This window comes from Dreissena polymorpha, chromosome 6 (genome assembly GCF_020536995.1).
Source record: "Dreissena polymorpha isolate Duluth1 chromosome 6, UMN_Dpol_1.0, whole genome shotgun sequence".
Classification (NCBI taxonomy): Eukaryota; Metazoa; Mollusca; class Bivalvia; order Myida; family Dreissenidae; genus Dreissena; species Dreissena polymorpha.
In genome coordinates, this window is record NC_068360.1 from 76,238,738 (window position 1) to 76,261,057 (window position 22,320).

General features: G+C 35.3%; 1 protein-coding gene across 4 annotated transcripts in view; it reads left to right on the plus strand.

Moving 5' to 3' along the window:
* The window catches only part of LOC127833606 (TSC22 domain family protein 3-like), a 124,696-nt gene that overhangs the window by 22,343 nt on the left and 80,033 nt on the right, over positions 1-22,320 (plus strand). For 2 of the 4 annotated variants that reach the window (XM_052358964.1, XM_052358963.1), the window contains exon 2: positions 8,010-8,839. The exons of the other annotated variants lie outside the window; for them this stretch is intronic. In XM_052358964.1, coding sequence (XP_052214924.1) covers positions 8,391-8,839 — 449 coding nt within the window. In that variant the 5' untranslated portion in view covers positions 8,010-8,390. The remainder of the gene's footprint in view (positions 1-8,009; positions 8,840-22,320) is intronic. 4 annotated transcript variants of the gene reach the window in all.

A 22,320-nucleotide genomic window follows, 5' to 3' on the forward strand; every position in this document is an offset into this window, starting at 1 on the left:
CATTTTGAAAAGAACCTTTTATGGGTACTCTAAAAGATGGAAAAAAAATGCTTTTAATATATGACAGTGAAACCAGTCCTAACTGGATTTGTTGATAACGGTTTAAAAATAGTTCACTGTCCTAAAACATATGCTATTAAAATTCAGGTATCTTATTTGTTGGACAATGAAGTCAGTTTCAGAGTACTTGAGCATGTTTATTTATGTGATGGTGAAAAACAAACTGACATGTACTATTAACTAATAAAATAATTTAAGTTATGAAGTCAAAGGGACAGTAACAGTAAAGTGAAGGGGTGGGGTGGGATAGTAGCTTAGTGGAAGGGTGGGAAGAGGGGCAGGGGTGGGGTTGGGGGAGGGACAAGGTGAGATAAATTTGCTGGTTGAAAACTGTCTTGTACTGCTAGCAGTATACATACTTTATTCAATTGTTTGTTTTGTTGGGGTTTTCACATTTTCTATTTCAATAACAGTAATTCAGTCATATAATAACGGTCAGTAAACCAATTGTAACATGTACATTTTGAACTCGCATGACATAGTCCAAGTAACAATTGGATAAGGCCAGGATGACCGATAAATTAAAGAGTATTGACCTTACTGGTCTCTGCACGTTGACATTGACACTGAATGACAGCCACTGGATTAGTTGTGATTGCTGTGGTTGAGAAAGGTTTTATTTAACCCTTTCCCAAATAGGTACAGATTTTCATGCATTAATTTTGTAGTACATTAGAAAGTTATATTTCATTTAAGACCTTTCTTACTAGATTCAAGTTTTTAAGGCTTCATCTCCAAACCTTAAATACTAATGAGCAGCAAACAAATTTAAACCTGAACAGACAGCGAGTTTCTTGCATGCTGTTCTGGTTTTATGCTGTTTGTACATAATCATTTTCACTTTGCTTCTGAGTGGGAAATGGTTAATAGAATGATGGAAAATAAATGTGTAATAATGAACATTTTTATGTTGCAGTTTGTTTCTTTGATTCTCTGCTATCAAATATACATTATATAAGGAATGTAAGCATTTGTTTGGTGATAAAAATAGGGTAACATTAAGAAAATTATGAATACCATAAGCAAAGTTGGAATTAGTATTTACTTGCAGTATTTCATATGTCCCATTTTGAGATAAAATCAAGCAAATACAATTGTGAAAATATCCCACAGAAAAAAAAACATTTAATAAAATCAATGCAAACGTTAAAGACTAAATAAAGATCAATTTACTATGTCATTTATGGCATGCTATTCCAATTTTGTCAGTATCTTGTCACTAATGATTCCATATGGGCCAATTGCTCTGTGAAAAGGGGTTTTATTGCATGTGCGTAAAGTATCATCCCAGATAAGCCTTAGCCTGTGCAGTTCGCACAGGCTAATCAGGAACCGTACGGAACGACACTTTCCGCCAAAACTTGATTTTTGCCAAGAAGAGACTTTCTTTACTAAAAATATCATACAAGCGGAAAGTGTAATCCTTGATTAGCCTGTGCAGACTGCACAGGCTAATCTGGGACAACACTTTATGCACATGCATTAATAAACCCCCTTTTTCAAAGAGTACGGCCAATATATTTTATTTGGGAAAATTTGCGTCACAATTTTTTTTTAAATGATTTTTGAATAGCCTATGTTTAAATAGGTCACTTCCAGTGGCATTGGTGTTAAGAATATTATATTGACTTTCTGGCAATTCAATTGTCTCTGACATGAGTAATATGTGAATATTTGTGTGTTGGTGAAATAATACTATTTGTGTTTAACCCATTTATGCCTAGCGTCTAGAAAAAAGGCCTTCGCAAACAGCGTAGACCCAGATGAGACGCCGCATGATTTGCTTAAAAGAATTTCTGGAAGAAATATTCTAAATATAGAAATAAATATACTAGACATCCCTAATTTTGGAAATAAATTGATCCAATTTAGAAGGATGGGAGAGTCCACTAGGCATAAATGGGTTAAGGATGCATTTTTCTCAGATACAAACAGGGCAGTTGTCAGTTCATTAGAATTTTGTTGTCTTAGTATTGGAGCTGTGCTGTTTGAAAAAGGGGTTAAATGCACCTGCATTAAGTCTTGTCCCAGATAAGCCTGTGCAGTTTGCGCAGGCTAATCAGGGATGACACTTTCCGCTTTTATGATTTTTTTTGTTTTTAAGAGTCTTTTCATAGCAAAAATACAGTTAAGGCGCAAAGTGTCGTCCTGGATTAGCCTGTGCGGACTGCGCAAGCTTATATGGGACGACACATTACGCACATGCATTTAACCCTTTCAGTGTGGGAACCGAATTTTGAAGGCCTTTGCAAACAGTTTGGATCCAGATGAGACGCCACAGAACGTGGCGTCTCATCAGGATCCAAACTGTTTGCTATTCTGATAGTATTCTTTGAAAAAAATCGAAGAAAATGCTAATTTTGGATATTAAGCAGACGACATTTTAGCAGACGACAAATTTCCCAGCATGCAAAGGGTTAAAGCCCTTTTGATAGAGCACGGCTTATTTATTAATCATGCTGCTTATCACAAAGTGTGAGCTGCTAGTCTGAGATACTGTTCAAAAGGGGCAAAAAATCCTACAAAAACAAATCAACGCATGTTTGGATATCTGTAGAAGCCTCAGTTCAGGGTGGAATGTCTTTGTTAATGCTTTTTGTTTTTTTTCCCTTGCAGCAGTATGGGATATGTTATGAATGTTGTACTCTGGGATGTCAGTAATGGTTGACATTTTATTGGAGTGCCTAATTAACCTACTTCAGGAAACAAATCTTGGGGATACATTATGATGCCAAATAATGTGTGTATTATTTTGATGGAGTGGTAAATTAGAGCTGGTGTTTATTCATGCTGTAGAAAAATTAAACTGTTTTCAGGAGGGGTGAAGGTTGTTAGTATGTGTTTGTTCTTCCAGCACTTTACCTTTAAGGCTTATAATATTGTGTCCTTAAATATAATTATTCATGTGTTACGTAGAAACCAATATAGGTTAGATCAAACAGGTTTTTTTTTCACCTTTTGGGGGAATTTGTCCGGGTCCCTTTCGATTTGGAAAAATCACAGAGTTTTGACTAATATTGGGAAATTAGTGTTGTTGTTGTCTGCAAACTAATGCTTAAAAGTGAGAATAAAAGTGTTTACAATATTATATTAACTAAGGTTCACCGTATGGGGCTGGTTGGGAACTAAACATTCAGATTTAAAACAAATAATTTCATATTAACCCTTTAAGCGCTGGAACCGAATTTTAAAGGCCTTTGCAAACAGTTTGGATCCAGATGAGACGCCACAGAACGGGATCCAAACTGTTTGCTTTTCTTATAGTATTCTTTGAAAAAAATCTAAGAAAATGCTAATTTTACAAATTCAGCAGACGACATTTTAGCAGACTACAAATTTCCCAGCATGCAAAGGGTCAACTTGGGAATTTGTAGGTCCCACTTAGGAAAAAATATACTTTTTTCCATTGGGCAATGGGGCCAAATTTGAACCCTAAAAATACTGCCACATCATGCCAGTTTGTTTTTTGCTTGGTAGTTTGATAATCCCATATTTCTTGTCAATTGTTTTCTCATTAGTTTAAACCATATTGTGTCATATTAACAACTTGATTAAATCCAAAGGGCAGGGATCATATTTTTTTCGGTTTTGTCGGTCCTAGACCGATTGGGGTCATGAAAGACCGATTGAAAATCCCAAACAGTCGGTCCGATTCTGATTGCTATTAAAATTCCCATGTCATGAAATCGATTACACAGTGTACATGCTAACACACCCTTATGACATTCTTATCTCGATTAGGTGTGATAAACCATTTGCTGCAGTCTCTAAAACCGGTCAGGACCGGTTTATTGCACTTCAGACCAAGAATCAAAAACTTGTGAACAGCGGATTAAAGACGCATCCGAAAATACGCGTCTGAATGCACGCGCTGTAACTAAACAAAACATGCCGATACAATTTCCACCAGCGTAATAATCCGGTAATATAATTATTGAATGAAAGTCGTGGATCTGATCGACAGAACAGCTGAAAGTTATTTTTATGGGCGGAACTTCACATAAAATAGTACACAAGAATAATAATAAATATTGAATAAATCATTAGTAAAAGCGTGTTAGAATCGAAATAATTCGTGTACTTTATACTTTGTTGTTGAATAACTCACGACCGGAAAATTAGATGCGTGGTTTCAAATGCTTCGCTCTCGTGATTAAATCCCTACACATCTAAACTATCGGCCGTCGGTTATTTGACAACAAATTATTTCTAAATTATTTTGTTTGTTGTTGTCAGTAACCAACCTACGCACAGGCTTGTTTGGTTCAGTGCATGTTTGTAAGCTATTATCGAGTCGACAACAATTTAAAACATCGGTATAGACTTACACAGATGAATAATATTGACAACGATGAAAAAAGTCTGATAAAACAGCACACGAAACGACAATGAAATACCAAATGATAAAACCAGTTGAGAAAACTCGTTCCGTTTTTAAAAAAATGCCTACGGGAATTTTACTTGTACATGTATTATACTACTTTCATGAATGGCAAAATCAATGGTATATTTTAACGTAATTTGTCATGATTTCGGATATACATTTTCGGATACTTTTCCCCATTTATATCCGGACCGATTGGTGTTGCGGGAAAATATGATCCCTGCCAAAGGGTAATGCTTATTTAAACACTCTTTAGTCTAATTTCTGGGAAGAAACAGCACTTGGTGTCTGTAGAGACAATATGGAGAATGCTGCTCCAGTGAAGATGACCTGTAACCTCACATTCGCTTGGCAAACACCATATGCATAATCACAGCGACCTCTTAATTGTGTAAATTGGCAAATACATTGTCCCTTTCCCACTCAGAAGCAAAGTGAAATGTCTAGAACAGCCTGGGAGTAATTCGCATTCTGTTAAGATTTTGTGCTGTTTGCTGCTCATCAGAATCTTAGGGTTGGAAATGAAGCCTTTTAAGCAGGAATCTAGTAAGAAAGGTCTTTAATTAAATTAAACTTTCTAAGGGACTTACACACATTTTTTTTAAGGACTACAAATGCGTCAAAATGTGTATCGAAGTGGTAAATGGTTATATTTTGTGTTTAATGCCAAAAGTGCTTCTTCTGGCGTAGGTGTTGTGTAAAGGTATCCATGGTATTTCTGTTGTGTTAATATCTGTGACGTTATAATTAATGTATTATGATTGCTGTCTGTGTCTTGTTATGATGTTCATTTTAGCAAGTAATGGAAATGTCAGAAAAATATGTTTAGAGATTTAGTCTCAAATGTTGGTTGGTTGGGTGGTTACACAGTCCTGTTTTGTTGTTGTTAGTTGGTTGGTTGGTTGATTAGTTGGCTAGGTGGTTAAGTGGTTACACAGTCCTGTTTTGTTGTTGTAAGCAATGGTTCATTGGTTGGTTAGTTAGTTTGTTGATTGGTTGGTTGATTAGTTGTTTGGGTGGGTGGTTGAGTGGTTGCATAATGATGTTCTGTTGTTGTTGGTTGGGTGGTTGGTTAGTTGGTTTGTAAGTTGGTTAGTTGGTTGGTTGGTTGAATGGTTACACAGTCCTGTTTTGTTGTTTTTAGTTGGTTCATTGGTTGGTTGGTTAGTTGGTTTATAAGTTGGTTAGTTGGTTGGTTGGTTGGGTGGTTGGGTGGTTGAGTGGTACCACAGTCCTGTTTTGTTGTTGTTAGTTGGTTAATTGGCTTGCTGGTTAGTTGGTTGGTTAGTAAGTTGGAAGGTTGAGTGGTTACACAGTTCTGTTTTGTTGTTGTTAGTTGGTTGGTTGGTTGATTAGTTGGTTGAGTGGTTACACAGTGCTGTTTCATTGTTGTTCGTTTGTTAATTGGCTGGTTGGTTAGTTGTTTAGAGAGGTAGTCTGGCAGATGTTGGTTGGTTGGGTGGTTGAGTGGTTACACAGTCCTGTTTTGTTGTTGTTGGTTTGTTAATTGGCTTGCTGGTAAGTTGGTTGGTTAGTTGGTTGGATGGTTGAGTGGTTACACAATTGTGTTTTGTTGTTGTTAGTTGGTTGGTTGATTAGTTGTTTGGTTGGGTGGTTTAGTGGTTGTATAATGCTGTTCTGTTGTTGTTAGTTGGTTGATTAGTTGGTTGGTTGGATGGTTGATTAGTTGGTTGGTTGGTTAGTTGAGTTGTTATATAGTTCTGTTTTGTTGTTGTTTGTTGGTTTGGTAGTTGTACAGTACGGTTTGGTTGTTTTTGATTGGATAGTTGTAATTACAATTTGGTTGTTGTTTGTTTTTTGGTTGGTAAGTTGTAGAGCACTGTTTGGTTGTTGTTGGCGTGTTAGTTGGGTGTTTTTAAAGTATGTTTTTTTCTTGTGTGGATGGGTGTTTTAAGAGTACTGTTTGGTTGTTGTCAGTTGCTCGTGTGGTTGTTGAGTTCATTTTTGGTTGTTGTAAGTTAGTTGTTTTGTTTGGTTGTTGGTGAGGACATTTGATAGTCCTGGATTTTCTGGCCAGTCGCTGATGTGTAGCATGCTGAATACATAGCTGTTTATTTTTATGCCCCCCGAAAGTGGGCATATAGTGATCGCATGTTCGTCCGTCTTTCTGTCCGTCTTTCTGTCTGGCCATCACACTTTGCGTTTAGGTTTCAAAAAATGCTCATAACTTCTATGTTGCTTCAGATTCAGCCTTTATGTTTGGTATGCATGTGTATAAGGACAAGCCTTTCCATATGCACACACATTTTGACCTCTTTGACCTTCACCTTGAACTTAGGGTCCGGGTTTAGGTTTCAAAATCTGCGTTTAGGTTTGGAAAAAGCATTTTTTGGGGGAATATATCATCCGATGGTTACAGCTTTTGTTTAATTTACATGTGGTATGTAAGTGGTTTCACTGAATTCGTCCATGATTGTTTTCAGTTTATCAAACAACATAAATCATGACAAGACTTTATATGATAAACAAATACTGTGAATAGCATTAAGAATAATTTATGAAGCATGTTTGCCAGACACACATTAATTAGTGGTTTTTCGTTTTGTTTTGACAGAAGACAGCTACAAACAAGTTGATGGGATGTATTATTTTCCTTCACGCACAAGGCAAAAAATATACATGGATTAAGTGTCTTGAGAATGTTTCATGCAGTAGCTGTGTTAAAATGCTTAAAAATATGTTAATGAAGAAATCTTTTGGTGAATTATAATTGTTCTTCATTAAATATTCTGGTTTGACTTTTTGTATGTAGGTTGTAAGACAGTTTGTGTAATAATGTTTACCTGCCGTGGTGTGATTATGGAATGAAAAAGGCAGAAAACATTATTGTTGATAAGGCTGTTTTAAAAATGTCATCATCTGGATTGCATTACAAAGATATGGATCTCGGAAATTTAGTTTGAAGTATTAAGAATGTATGATATGTATGACCTAATTTAGATTAGCTATTAATAGGGTATAGGTATCGCAGCATATATTGTAAACAGTGTGTATGTATAAGATAGTAGAGTTGGATAAGACTAGGAGTGGAATTAAGATTTGGGCCATGCTCTGTGAAAAGGGGGTTTAATGCATGTGCGTAAGGTGTCTTCCCAGTGCGGATTTGTACAGGCAAATCAGGGAAGACACTTTCTGCTTTTATGATATATTTTATTTAAAGAAAGTTTCTTCTTAAAAAAAATCCAGTTTATGCAGAAAGTGTTGTCCCTGATTAGCCTGTGCAGACTGCAGAGGCTAATCTGGGAAATACTTGACGCACATGCATTGAACCCTCTTTTCACAGAGCACGGCTCATTTGATTTAGAAACACTTCTTAACCCTTTGCATGCTGGGAAATTTGTCGTCTGCTAAAATGTCGTCTGCTGAATTTCTAAAATTAGCATTTTCTTAGATTTTTTTTCTAAGAATACTATCAGAATAGCAAACAGTTTGGATCCTGATGAGACGCCACGTTCTGTGGCGTCTCATCTGGATCCAAACTGTGTGCAAAGGCCTTCAAAATTTGGTTCCCGCACTGAAAGAGTTAATGAAAATGCTCTTGTAGGAGGATATACAAGAATGTCAGATATATTTACTGTTAACCTAAGTGAATTTCAATTTAAACAATCCGGAATGGTGTAGTGGGAGTGAATTTAACAAACAAGCGAAATCGATGATGTAGAAATAGTTTGGATGTGGACTAAATTATACTTTACTGGATAATGGAGTTTGAATGCTTTAAAAGCAATATAAAAACTAATAGATCAGGAGTTAACCACGAACAACAGGACCTATGTGATGTGATTATATTTTAAGTGCTGCGCAGGAATTAATCCACGGAAGTTTTTCTGTATGTTTGTTTGCCTATGAGATCTTTAGGATTATTCATAAGTCTCTTAAGTGACTTACATGTTTGAAAGAGATTGTTATAAACAAACAAACAAAAATGTCGGATGCACAATACTATAACACTTTGCCGTATGCAGGTGGGAAAAAGCAAGGGGCGCGTGATTCTCAAAATGAGCGCCCGTTAACGATTGACCTAGTTTCTAGTCGTTATGCTAATTTCTGCCCAAGTCCTGTACCAATGGACATGGAAACTGCGGCTAATACGTCCATGAACTCTGCACAAGCTAGGCACTTCAGTCCACCAAGCTTTCGGCGGATGATTCCTCAGTCAATTGCCTTGGAGATGTCGTCTCCAACTGGGCCGTTCCGTCAGTACTCGGTAAGCCCCATAACGGTGGAGAACGACCAGTATTTCTCGTACCCAAACATGGCTGCCATGGGGATGACATTTATGCCCTGCGTCTGCATGCCAGATTTTTCTGTGTCCGAGAACGGGAAAAGTAAGAAAGCGTGTCGCCGATGCTCCATCACCCCGGTAAAGAAAAGGTAAATTTTGTGAACCATTTATGTTTTTAGGCTTTGTTGCTTGATTTATATTAGATGCACTCTGGGAAAACAGGGCTTAATGCATGTGGGAAAAGAGGTGTCCCAGATTAGCCTGCGCTGTCCTCACATGCTTTTCATGGAAGACATTAACCCTTTGCATGCTGGGAAATTTGTCGTCTGCTAAAATGTTGTCTGCTTAATTTCTAAAATTAGCATTTTCTTCAATTTTTTCGAAGAATATTATCAGAATAGCAAACAATTTGGATCGTGATGAGACGCCACGTTCTGTGGCGTATCATCTGGATCCAAACTGTTTGCAAAGGCCTTCAAAATTCAGTTCCCGCACTGAAAAGGTTAATGATCTTATGGAATTGTTTGTTTAAAGAAAGTTTAGTTTCTGCTTGTCTGAACTCCAGTCTAGGCAGAAATTGTCTTTATTGATTAGTCCTTGTACTGCACAGGGTAATCTGGGAGGACATATTTTGCACATGCATTAATCCCAGTTATCCCAGAAAGCAAATTATATACATATATGACCACCTCTGATAACTGCAGTTTCATCAATACGAATGAGCTGAATTTCATAATTATATTGCACGTTTATTCATACAGGTATGATTGTGGTAGCTAGTGGGTGTTCCAGATAATTGAAAGTTACGCCGCCTGAACAATATATTATTTACTATGATGTTTATATGCTAAAAGTCACCTTGTGTAAGAGTGTTGTAATATCGAAACCACATGTCAATGTTTAACCCATTTATGCATAGCATCTAGAAAAAAGGCCTTGGCAAACAGCTTAGACCCATCATGCGGCGTCTCATCTGGATTTGCGCTTTTTGCTCAAAGGAATTTCTGAATATAGAAATAAATATGCTAGCCATCCCTAATTTTGGAAATATAGAGAATACTAGGTCGGTGCCGAATAAAGCAAAGTTTATTTTGCGAGGCTTAGAAAATCTGAACCACGAGCCTTGGCGAGTGGTTCAGATTTTCGTGCCGAGCAAGATAAACTTTGCTTTATTCGGCACCGACCTAGTATTCAATTTATCCCATCAGTTTTCTTAGTCGTAAATTATTTCTTTAAAAATAGAATAGGAAAATCGAACTAGACGGAAAATCCCAAAGACATTTTAAGCAAACATTGTTTCATTATTTAAATCGTGTCGAGCCTCATACATTACAAAAAGATCAGTAACTAACCTGTTTTTCTGTTTATCATACCTCTACGTCCCCAATTTTTAAGAAATAATGAAAAAAAGACACTGCATCTTTAGCGTGAAACAACATGCATTGTGTCGTATGACGTGTTAATAATGACGTCACGAGTACGCGCACTTAATATTTGTAAATAATGTTTATTTGCTTTTTGAGTTGCATTATGTGTTAAAAATATATTACATCTTGGTATCAAATTGTTTGTTTTGTTGAATCTGATTCGATTTTACTAAAAATGATTTCTTTATAGTTGATTCCGAGTAATATGAACATTCTTCGCCGCGCGTAACAGCTATATTTCAGCACTGCTGAAATAGAGGAAAATTTATTCCACAGTGGTTTATTTCGACAATGCACGTCTGATGATGGGATAAAAATTGATCCATTGTTTAGAAGGATGGGAGAGTCCACCAGGCTTAAACGGGTTAAATATTCTCTTACAAAGTGAGGCCTGCAATTCAGACATGACAGTGGCAGTTCCAGGTTGAATTGGTATTTTGTTAGTTAAGATAGCATTGATATCATTTTCAATTGAATTGAAATCATTTTCAATTGAATTGAAATCATTTTGATGCCCCAGGATCAAATGATCAGGAGTTTATTGTTTTTGGCCTGTCAGTCTGTCATTGTATGTGTCTTTCACATTTTAACTTTAACCTTAGTTTAACTTTTGCAATAACTTTTGCAATATTTAAGATAGCAACTTGATATTTGGCATGCATGTGTATCTCATGGAGCTGCACATTTTGAGTGATGAAAGGTCAAGGTCAAGGCTATCCTTTAAGGTCAAAGGTCAAATATATGGCTTCAAAGCGGCACAGTATGGGGCAATGTGTTTCAGACAAACACATCTCTGGTTTACTATTGATATTCATCTGTCAGTGTACAAATATTGTCCAGTTTTCATCAGAAGGAATTATTTTGTCAGAACATTGCCAAATTGTATCTGTAAGGTTGCAACTTGTGAACAAAGGGAGATAATCTAATCTTTAGAAAACAACTGGTTTCTCTTCTTTGATGAGTTTTCTCCCTTGGTGTTTTTCCATACTTTGTATTATTTACACCTGATTTGAATGCGTAATTAGATAGTATTGACTTTTTCAATAGTAATTTTTTGATAGACAGATTAAGGTCAAGTGAACCACTGTTTTGGAATGAACTTTAATTAACCTTGTTCTGTTTTATTAGTAAATTTTCCATGGGCATTAGATACATGGGTTTTGTTGCATACATGTATTCTTATGAGATCGTGAACCATTGTTTACAATCATAGACATAGTATCAAAGTTTAATTGTTCTCCCGTTGTTTGTTGTGATTTTATTGGAAACAATTTGAGACATTTGACAGGTGAATGGTTTTATACCATTTAGGCTCTGTTGGAGTATGATTGTGTGTAACCCGTACCCATTTTGAGATTACATAGTTGGGAAGTCACTGGGAAATGGGAATTTAAACTTGAGCCACGCTTTAGGAAAACAGGGTTTAATGCATATGTGTAAAGTGTCATTCCTGATTAGCCTGTGAAGTGTGCTAACAGTGACTGTACCTTTTGACTAGACAGGATTTTAGTTTTGAAGAGACCACATTTAACCCATTTATGCCTAGCGTCCTGAAAAAAGGACTTTGCAAACAGCGTAGACCCAGATGAGACGCCGCATGATGCGGCGTCTCATCAGGGTCTGCGCTCTTTGCTTAAAGGAATTTCAGTAAGTAATATTCTAAATAAAGAAATAAATATACTAGACATCCCTAATTTTGGAAATAAATTGATCCAATTTAGAAGGATGGGAGACTCCACTGGGCATAAATGGGTTAAATGAACATTCGATATAATACTAAAGTGTTGACCTTGATAAACCTGTATAGACTGCAATGGCAAACTGGGACAACACTTAATGTGCAGCAATAAGCCCCGTTTTCAAAGTGCGCAGCTCATGTGTCTTCCCAGGCTTACTGATATTATGCATATCAAGTAACTGTGGTGGTAGACAGCTATTATGATGTTGGGATTTTATATGAGAAATTAGTGTTTGCCATGGTATCAACTTTTTTGTGTTATGTTACATATACATGCAGGGTTGTCATTATTAACCGATTGCCGATCGAATTCATCTGTTAAAATCGCCAGAAAATTGGTTGTTTTTTCCCGAATCTTGAAAATTGCGATCAGAATTTTTGATCATGCAAAACGACCATAATTGACGAGGAATAACCGTACTATAGTAGAGTGACGCCTGGTCATTCAGTCAGTCCATTAACTCCGCCTAAGAGCTACTGTTTTCAACGAATTTCTCAGCGAGTGGCCAATATTGATTTTTCCAGCTGTCAATCAAATTCTTCTTGGTAAGCACGTCAACCAATCAGCGCTCAGGCAGCCGAATACACGCCGACCCCACGTGAAATTGTATCAAATAGCTGTACATTTCACAGATTATTACTGACCATATCTCAACGAATGTTGCACTGTAGAGCGTAATAAACTAGTTTTTTTAGTTAGAGAAAAGGTTTTCACATATTAAAAAATGCTCTTTTTTCTACCAAAATAAAAGATATTAGCGACCTCTGCGCTATGAAGTTGATATTCAGCATCTAAATATTAAAGTACACGCTTTCCCGGAGGAAGAATGACGTGATGTTATACATGAAGTCTAACTTTGGCATGATTTTCATCTGTACATGAAAAACATGAGAAATGTGTCTCTGTTGCTAGAATTTTCTTAATTTTCCATGAATAATGAAATCTGAAAATGATTTCGGATAACACATTTAATTATACGCATTTGAAAATACTTCAATTAAATAATGCATTTTGATACACAAATGGTCATAACACATAATGTAATAAGTAGGTAAATAACGTGTTTTGAGATTGCCAAACTATGCATGCAAATAGGTCTACATGCATGAAAGACCTGACAAGTTATATCACGATTTGGAATGAAAAGTACTCGGTAAAATTTAAAGAAAGGCATGTTTTTATTCTCAGAAATTCACTTTCACTTTCGCAAACTTTTCTGAAAGGAGGTACTGTACATGTAACAGTTTAGATTGAGTGGTTCAGACTTGTCGTAATTACTAAATATAAACGGTTCTCAATGCTCTCAAATCGCGTCACGTGATTCACGCATGTTCAATGGGAATTCCCCAATCCCACAATTCAATTTGTATATGCACTTGCGTTAAATGCAGGACGACATTCATCGTCAAAATAGGGCGTAATTTGGTTTTGCAAAAAAGAAATCGTAATAATACTGGATTATCGGGTAATGGATAGAATTGGAACATGCAAAGATCTTTCAATATATGTTTTTACATTGTACAGTATACTAAAAATGTTAAAATCTTAAATTTTTCTATTCTTTTTAGACCTCATTTTAACTTTTTATGCTCTGAGAATAGCAGTATTTTGTCCCTAAAATGTCTAGAATTTGTTTTCGGTCGGGGGGCTTCGCCCACCTGACCTCCCTTCCAGGGCCTTGCCCTGGACCTACAAGGGGGCCTAGGCGGCCCCCTTGACCCCCAGCCGAATCGGTTAATTTTCCAAAATAATTCTTTGTTTACAATCATAATGACAACCCTGTACATGGATCAGATTGTCGTTTTAACTTCTGAATTAAACATTTCAAAGGACAGCTAAGATTTCATCATATGAAAGTAGAAAGATTTCTTAAAATTGCACAATTGCACGGATTGAATAGTTTCTTGCTTTTACCTTAAGTGGGATGTACATTTTACCTTAGCCTCCGGTGTAAAATAAACTCTAATGAAATAATTTCAAGTGTAAACCAACACTAGACTTTTATCTTTTCCTGAGGTTTTCTGTATGAAATTGGTTGCACACAATAAATAGAACATGTTTGAATGAAACATGGAACCTAACAGTTGGCAACAGAATTTACGTTTGTGAGAAAAATGTTGTGTTTGTGATTAAAATACAGAGATGAATGTAAGGACAAGTTAAGTTGGATGTACAAGAATTTGTTGGAGTTGTGATGTCTTTATTAATGGACATGTAATGGTATTCGTATAAACGTGGCAGGGTTTTTCTAATCATTTTTGGAAAGGAGTGGTCAAATTGGGATTTTTAAAACTGATAAAATGGTAAATTTGGTATTATATTTGTTGACAAAATGGACCAAATTGGGATTTTGTTTATCAACAAATATTGACACATCTGGCCTTTTACTGGCCATTTTGGAAAGAATGCAATTTATGCGAAAAGTTAAAGCTAAATACTTTGTTTGATGTATATGAAATAAAATGAGATAAAATAATCATTTACGCTTCTTTCTAAAAAAGAATTTTTCGTTTTGATTGGGATTTTTTTATATAACAATTTCGGTTTGGGATCAGGTTTGTTTGCTTTCGGATCCATTTAAAACATGATGATATGTGTATACAAAATTACCATTTAACTGCATCATATGGGAAAAGTTGATTTTATTGTATAAAATAGAACATCATGTCTAAATGTTATAATGGATATTTATTGATATGAACCTTTCTTATCACAAACTTTTTTTTTTAATGTCATGTTTTGTTTGTTAAATGTTCTCAAACATTTAACTAAAAGCTTTTAATGCATTTTATTATAACAAAATAAACATAAAAGCATGTCAAGTAGATTCTATGAATACCTTGTGCCATATTGAACATTAACCCTTTCAGTGCGGGAACCGAATTTTAAAGGTTTTTGCAAACAGTTTGGATCCAGATGAGACGCCACAGAACGTGGCGTCTCATCAGGATCCAAACTGTTTGCTATTCTGATAGTATTCTTTGAAAAAAAATCGAAGAAAATGCTAATTTTAGAAATTCAGCAGACGACATTTAAGCAGACGACAAATTTCCCAGCATGCAAAGGGTTAATTTTCACCTTCAGCAGTCATTACTGTTATCAAGCAGCTTCAATGTCTATTCAAGTCTATAAAACAACTTATTAAAAGCTTGTGTGATTAACAATCAAATTAATATGGTAATAAAAATTATGGTAGGTGATTTAAACAGCTTTGAAGTATTAACTCTTAAAATATTGTAAAAATCAGTTGTTGCATTTGTGTAAGTTAGGTAATTAAATGTAAATACATGTATAATATAGATATCAGTATTTATTGTTTTAATGTAACAAAACGTGTTTGGTTAATGCTCTTTTTCTCAAAACAGATCAACAAAACAAAAAAACAAAACACAACAAAAAATACTGATTTTTTTTTTACAACTAGATACACTTTAACACCGTTATTTCGAACACCGATAATCCGAAGTCACCGTTATTTCGAAGTATTTTTCGGGTCCCGATTTTGGTTCTTCTTTGTTTAATGTAAAATTTCATTGTTAATCCGAACTTCGTTAAACCGAAGAAATCGTTAATTCGAAGTGATTCAGACGGTCCCAACACTATAATTCGCACCTTATTATCAATCCTTAATCCGAAGTCAAAACTGCAAAATACTGAGCGTAATTTCACACCTTTGTCGTGCCTCGTCAAATGCCGATAATTACACCTGTGTCGTCTGCGCGAACGCCGGTGTTCAGAGAGACATCGCGTACTAGTTAAAAAAAAGTTAATTCATTTCCGAAAATGTATTAATATGTATGTATGCCTGATAATTTGTGCTATTCATTATATTTTATATGTTTTGTAATAAGACAAAAATAAAAACAAGAAAAAAAATCGTTGTATTCCTCCGTTTGTTACAAGTGGAAATCTATTTCTATCTGATTAGTTTACGCTTTTCAGTAATCGTGTAACCGAACCATGTGAATTCCACAACGTTTCATTTTTTACAGAATCAAAGTAGTCTTCTTTCAAATGTTTATTTCGAATTATCGTTAATCCGAAGTTTTCTTAACGGTCCCGACGACTTCGAAATAACGGTGTTGAAGTGTATAAATAAATTCAACGTATAATCGTCACTAATCTCAACATAATCATCAAAATTACTATCACCATTTTCAGTATCTAGTCATTCTCATCATCACCATTCTTGCTGTTTTTGCATCACTCTTCCTCCTCACATTTGTGTCAGATTCTTCTTCTTTTATAAATAATAAACCATATGGGCAGATGTGCTCTGTCAAAAGGGGGTTTAATGCATGTGCATAAAGTCAAGTGTAGTCCCAACCAGTCCATCTTTCTGTCCAGTCAATCGGAATTTGGATTCAGTTATAACTCAAAAAGTCCTTAGGCTAGGTTGATAATAACCCTGGCCACTTAGATACTTATTTTGACACCTTTGTAGTCCCAAAGAAATTAAATACCTTTCTTACTTAATTTAAGTTTTAAAGGCTTCATTTCCAACCCTAAAGGCCCAGTCTCACTATGATGCCGGTGAAGCCCCGGTGCGTGATCCGGGATCTACCGGGATGAACGGGGCTCTACTGGGATGAACCGGTATAGCTACAGTACATCGGTAAACAGGCGCTCAGCAGAGACGACACCGGCATCTACCGGGGCTCTGACAAGGCATTACTGGTGACGACCAGGGTTAAACCGGGCATAGCCGTAGCTCTGCCGGGGTCTGATGCTGGTATAGCCCCGGTATACCAAGGCTTTGCCGGGACGCTGCCGGCTTTCACCGGGGCTTCACATGGATAAACCGTAGCTAGTCCAGGGTTGACTGGAACTCTGCCGGTTTGTTGACCGGCTTCAACCGGGAGGCACCAGGAAATAGTATGACTGCGTTAATTGATTTTTTTATACGAATCATCCCGGTTCTCGCTGGTCGACCGGCATTAGCAAAGCGGGATGGACCAGGGCTCTACCGGCAATAGTGAGACTTAAGATACTGATAAGCATCAAACAGCATTTAACATCAAACTTTGCTTGTGAGTGGGAAAGGATAAAAGTATGGCGGCCAGATATGGAGAATATATGCATATTAATGCAGTTTTTTTTTGGTCAGACAAACATTCTGCCCTATCTTAGTTGATGAAACTTATGGAGAGCACAATCTTACATTGACCCTTTCCCTCTCAGAGGCAAAGTGAAAATGGCTATGTGCAAACAGCATAAAACCAGTTTGCTTCTCATCAGTATCTGAAGGTTGGAAACGGAGCCTTTAAAACTTGAATCTAGTAATAAAAGTATTTAATTAAATTTAACTTTCTATGGGACTACAAATGCCTTGATATCCGTATCTAAGTGGTAAAGGGTTAAACAACATAAGCACTTTGTTTTCGTTTTGTAGTTATATATTTTTCTTCCTGATAAACATTGCAACAGGCACATGATGATATGTTACTCGTGGGAAAGTGCTTCTTATAAAATACGTCTGTAATTAGATTCGTTTGTGTGAAATATTTGCTTGTACAGCAGCAAAGTGTGAAAAAGCTCGATTGATATTGGTTTTCCACATGTTGTTGCTAACTTAATCGAATAATCGGTTCAAGAAAGTTTACAGGAATTTTGGGATAAAATGGCTGTGCAAAATGGAATTTGTGTATGGATTTTGGAATTCACTGTTCATGGATTTATTGTTTTGGCTTTAAAAATTTGATGCCTAATTTTGTTTGCAATAATATCTCACATTTCTTGTTTAATGTAAGAAACAGTGAAATGGAGGGGTTTAAAACACAATCATGCAGAACAAATACATTACAGACTACACCCTTTGTTGACTTGATGCAAAAGATGGAATATTGTCGTAATCTTAACATATTTCACTCTTTGCTCATCCTTTTTATCATATCAGTCATCTCCTTTATCATCACTATCACTGACATCATCATCATCATTGTCATCTCCATTAATATATTTCATAATCACTGGCATCATAATAATTGTCATTATCATGGTCACTTAGACATCACCATCAAAGTTATTATCCAAACAATTTCCAGAACCTGATTAGTTATCAATAGAGGTTTCAGCAAAGCAAATCCCCCATGGGTGGAAAAAGATACCATGGTCCCTTCTAATTCCGCTGTCACATGGTACCTTTTTGCACCAATTGGGTGTTAATTTAATAGCATTGGCCTAAAAATCTGAGGAAGGTGGGTTGGATCTGAAGCTACATAACTTGTAAGGGCATTGCCATTGGTGACATGAAATTTTTCCTTGGGTCATTCCTTGTAACCCTTTGCATGCTGGGAAATTTTTTGTCTGCTAAAATTTCGTCTGCAGAATTTCTAAAATAAGCATTTTCTTCGATATTTTTAAAAGAATACTATCAGAAAAGCAAACAGTTTGGATCCTGATGAGACGCCACGTTTTGTGGCGTCTCGTCTGCATCCAAAATGTTTGCAAAGGCCTTCAAAATTCCGTTCCAGCGCTGAAAGAGTTAATCTGATTCAGGGTAGTTGTCAGGTACTGGCATAGCTATGTACACTTGGCACTGGTAAAGTTATCTCAGGTCGTGTTTGAGTTGGTCAACTGACCGCAATGGTATGAGGGGTTTAACAACTTTTCAACTGGGAATAACCCAACTAAACAAACAAATAGCATAACGAATTAAAGGGATTAAATAATATGGTCAATCCAATACAACCAAATAGTTTGTTACCATAAGTTACACTTGAGTAACCTGGAAATATGCATGCTAATCATATGACACAAATGTCTTTGTAACTCAAATCTGGGATGTTAAAGGGATACAAACATGAGTGTGTGCATAATTCAGTGTCATGTTTCAAACTGGATTATAAAGTTAATATCAGTATCTGAAGAGAGAGGGCCATGTGTTATGAAAGATCTTATGACTAGTTCCAGTTAAATTTGAAGTTGCATTTTAAATATGGTTTGGTGTGATTTATAAATAAGGAACATGTGACTCAGATACCACGGAAATAATTAACATTATCAGACATTGAGTTCTCATACATGTTGGATTTAAGCCAGGGGAGTGCATACTTTTGGGCAGGGAGGAAAACAGCTAAAGTTGGCTGCCAAAATGGAGTACTATTAGCCTTGTAAATAAATGATCTGTATCCTTCAAAATTATTTTGTTTTTTGTGTAATGAATAATATGGTGCTGGGATGTGTGTCTTTATTATCATCATGCAGTTTTACTTAATAGGAACTCTTTTTCTCTTTTAATGTAACTTATTTTATGCATTCTGGTATTTTATAGGGAAGTATCAGTGAATTAAAACTGATAATTCACTGTTTCAAACAGTGAAAATTAACAGTTAAAATTAATGATAATATCCAACAAATATCCTCTATATTGCCTATTAAAACCACAGGAAGTTACCATTCAGCTGGGCTTTCATTAGGTTCTGGTGCATATTTCGTGCCGTTTAATAAGTTTTAAGTGTACTTCAAAACTCAATAATTCCGCGTAAAATTCTAATCCGGAAAGGAAATTACCCACATGGTGTGTACATTTTTATGTAAATATCACATTGATATCAAGTTAACAATGCTTGGTTGGGCACTTATGAAACCTGTTCGCATGAAAACCACACATATTTAATCATTTCTATGAAAATTGTATAAGCCCACCTGAACATTAAGTGCTGAAAATGAGCTATTAAGGTGCTGGGCCCTCTGGCCTCATAGCGATTTTTTTTCCCAATATGGAAAAGTACTGGTACCGGTACCTTTACCATGTTGTAAATAACTTAAACACACTTCTTCTTTTAAACTGCAATGGTAAGGGGTTAAATATTTGTTATGTGGTCCTTTACTAAGTTTGTTTTACTTTAAAACATATGCCCCTTGGGTAAAACTTGCCAAGCTCAAGGGATCACCTGATCTAATATTATAGACTGATATATAGTCTATTATAAATAACTTAAAAAATTGTTGCATGAAACCTCAAGGGTCTGGGGTGAAATTTCTGTTTGTTCGATGGTATTCTCCGACCTTCTATTTCTGTCTCAATGTTTTTCTTAAACTTCAATTTATAATGGCGGTGCCAATCGTGCTGATTTATTTATTACTCCATTATAGTTAATTAGAGGCTTACCCATACAGGGGCATTTGACAGTAACAATGTGATAATCTAATTAGTTTGATGTACACATGTGTGGACAAATAGCATGTGTTTATCAATAATATAGGTGGGATCAGGGAAAGCTTTGACTGTGAATTTTGACAACTTTATCTAGAATTGTTTTATTTCATTGCTATTTGTTGACATATATAGTTTGTGGCTTGGACGGTCAATGTAACGTGTAATATTGGAGTTATAGTGTTTTGTAAATAAACTATTTTTTTGTTGTTCTTAATTTACTTAAACCGCAAGTATAGGGTGTTATATATTTGGTTTGGAACATAGTATAGTGGGGTCTCAACTGGCCATGCCTCAGTAGCAACTTGATTTATATAGAGGATATTTGTTGGATTTGGTGGAATATAAATTTTAATTCATGAGGAGTGATTATAGAATTTTTTTTCTATAATCATGAGTGAATTAAAATGGATTTTCAACCAAATTTTATTGTTATTTTAATGCTTGCAAATTATTATTTTTGTATTTTTGCTGAAAAAAATGACATTTTAACGTCATGAAAACAATGTCATTTCATAGTATAACCGTGAAAATTATTGATCATTTTCACTGTTGATTTTCACAGTTTGAACAGCGAGTACCGAGTAATCAGTTTTAATTTTCTGATATTTCTCTATATACCACGGGAAAGCAAAAAATAGACTTTTCAAATATCTGTATCTGCAAGTGAAAGACTGGTTTACTATTTGGTGTCGTGTTCTGAGAAAACTGAGCATAATGCATGTGTGTAAAGTGTCGTCCCAGATAAGCCTGTGCAATCTGCACAGGCTAATCAGGGACGACACTGATTGCTTTTATGAAATTTTTCTATTGAATGAAGTTTCTTCTAAGAAAAAATCCAATTTAGGCGGAAAGTGTCGACCCTGATGCGCCTGTGCGGATTGCACAGGCTAATCTGGGACGACACTTTACGCACAAACATTGTGCCCTGCAGTTTTCTCAGAGCGCGACTCTGGTGTCTTACATTGTGGTTCTTTACAAAGATTGTTCAAATCAGGCCCTGATTTGGAAACTGGCCACGCATCATTACACAGGTGAGCCATCAAGGGCCAACTTGGCCATCCTGTTTTGCATAATGTACAAACACTTCAATGTAATTTAAACTTTTAAAGCTGAAGTTTAAAACAGCTTTGTTATTGGATTAAATAGAGGATATTTGTTGGATCCGGTGGATTATCGATTTTAATTCACGAGTGATCATAGAAAATAATATTTTCACGAGTGGCGCAGCCACGAGTGAAAATATATGTTTTCTATGATCACGAGTGAATTAAAGTCGATAATCCACCGAATCCAACAAATGTTCTTTTTATTTAATGCATTTTTCACAGTTTATATACATTGTTCAAGAGTTTAACTAACGAATTTTGCTGGGATAATGACGTCATTTCGTCAAAAAAATGACGTCATTTCACAGTAAACAATGAAAATTATCGATAATTCTCACCGATAATTTTCACTGTTTGAAACAGTGAAATTATCAGTTTTAATTCACTGATATTTCTCTATAAACCACCGGAAAGCATTAAAGCATTGGTTAACATAACAGGTATGTTTATTGTTTATTGTTATAATTTTGTTCTGTAGACTTTAGTTTACAATCATGATATTTATAGGAAGTGTCTAAAATTATATGATGTTTATAAAAAAAAAAATAATAATCTTTAGTAAATTGAAAGATGATGTCTTAGTGAGGATCTTATAGTTTTATTTGATAAATGTGATTTATTTAAGGTTTGGTAAATAAGAATCATATTGCAGAATGATTGTTTTGAAAATATACAAATAAAAACAAATGTTTTTAAAAATTATCACAGTTTAACCAATAAATTGTTTTCATGCCAATTTATAAATACAAAAAAAAAAAAATTTTTAGTAATTTTAAATGGTAGAGTCTAGGTTACATGGAATTGGTTATTCAACGCATTTTTATTTTAAATTAGGTTTTAACTTAATCCAGTTTTAAACTTCATGTCCAGACATCAGAATAATTTGTAATTAATAAATTTAAAAATTGATTTCAAAAAGAAGTATCAACTGTTAAATAGGGACATTAACATGAAAGATGCTTTTCTTACTTTTTAAGTCAACTCTAAATATTATATTCAATAACCAACTAAAAATCTTTTCCAACTTACAATTATGGTTGTTAGTACAATGCAAAATAAAATTTTATAAGCCACTATGATACCATTTTGAAATAATAATAATATGTATATATATATATATATATATATATATATATATATATATATATATATATATATATGGGAAAACTGGGTTAGATGCATGTTTGTAAAGTGTCG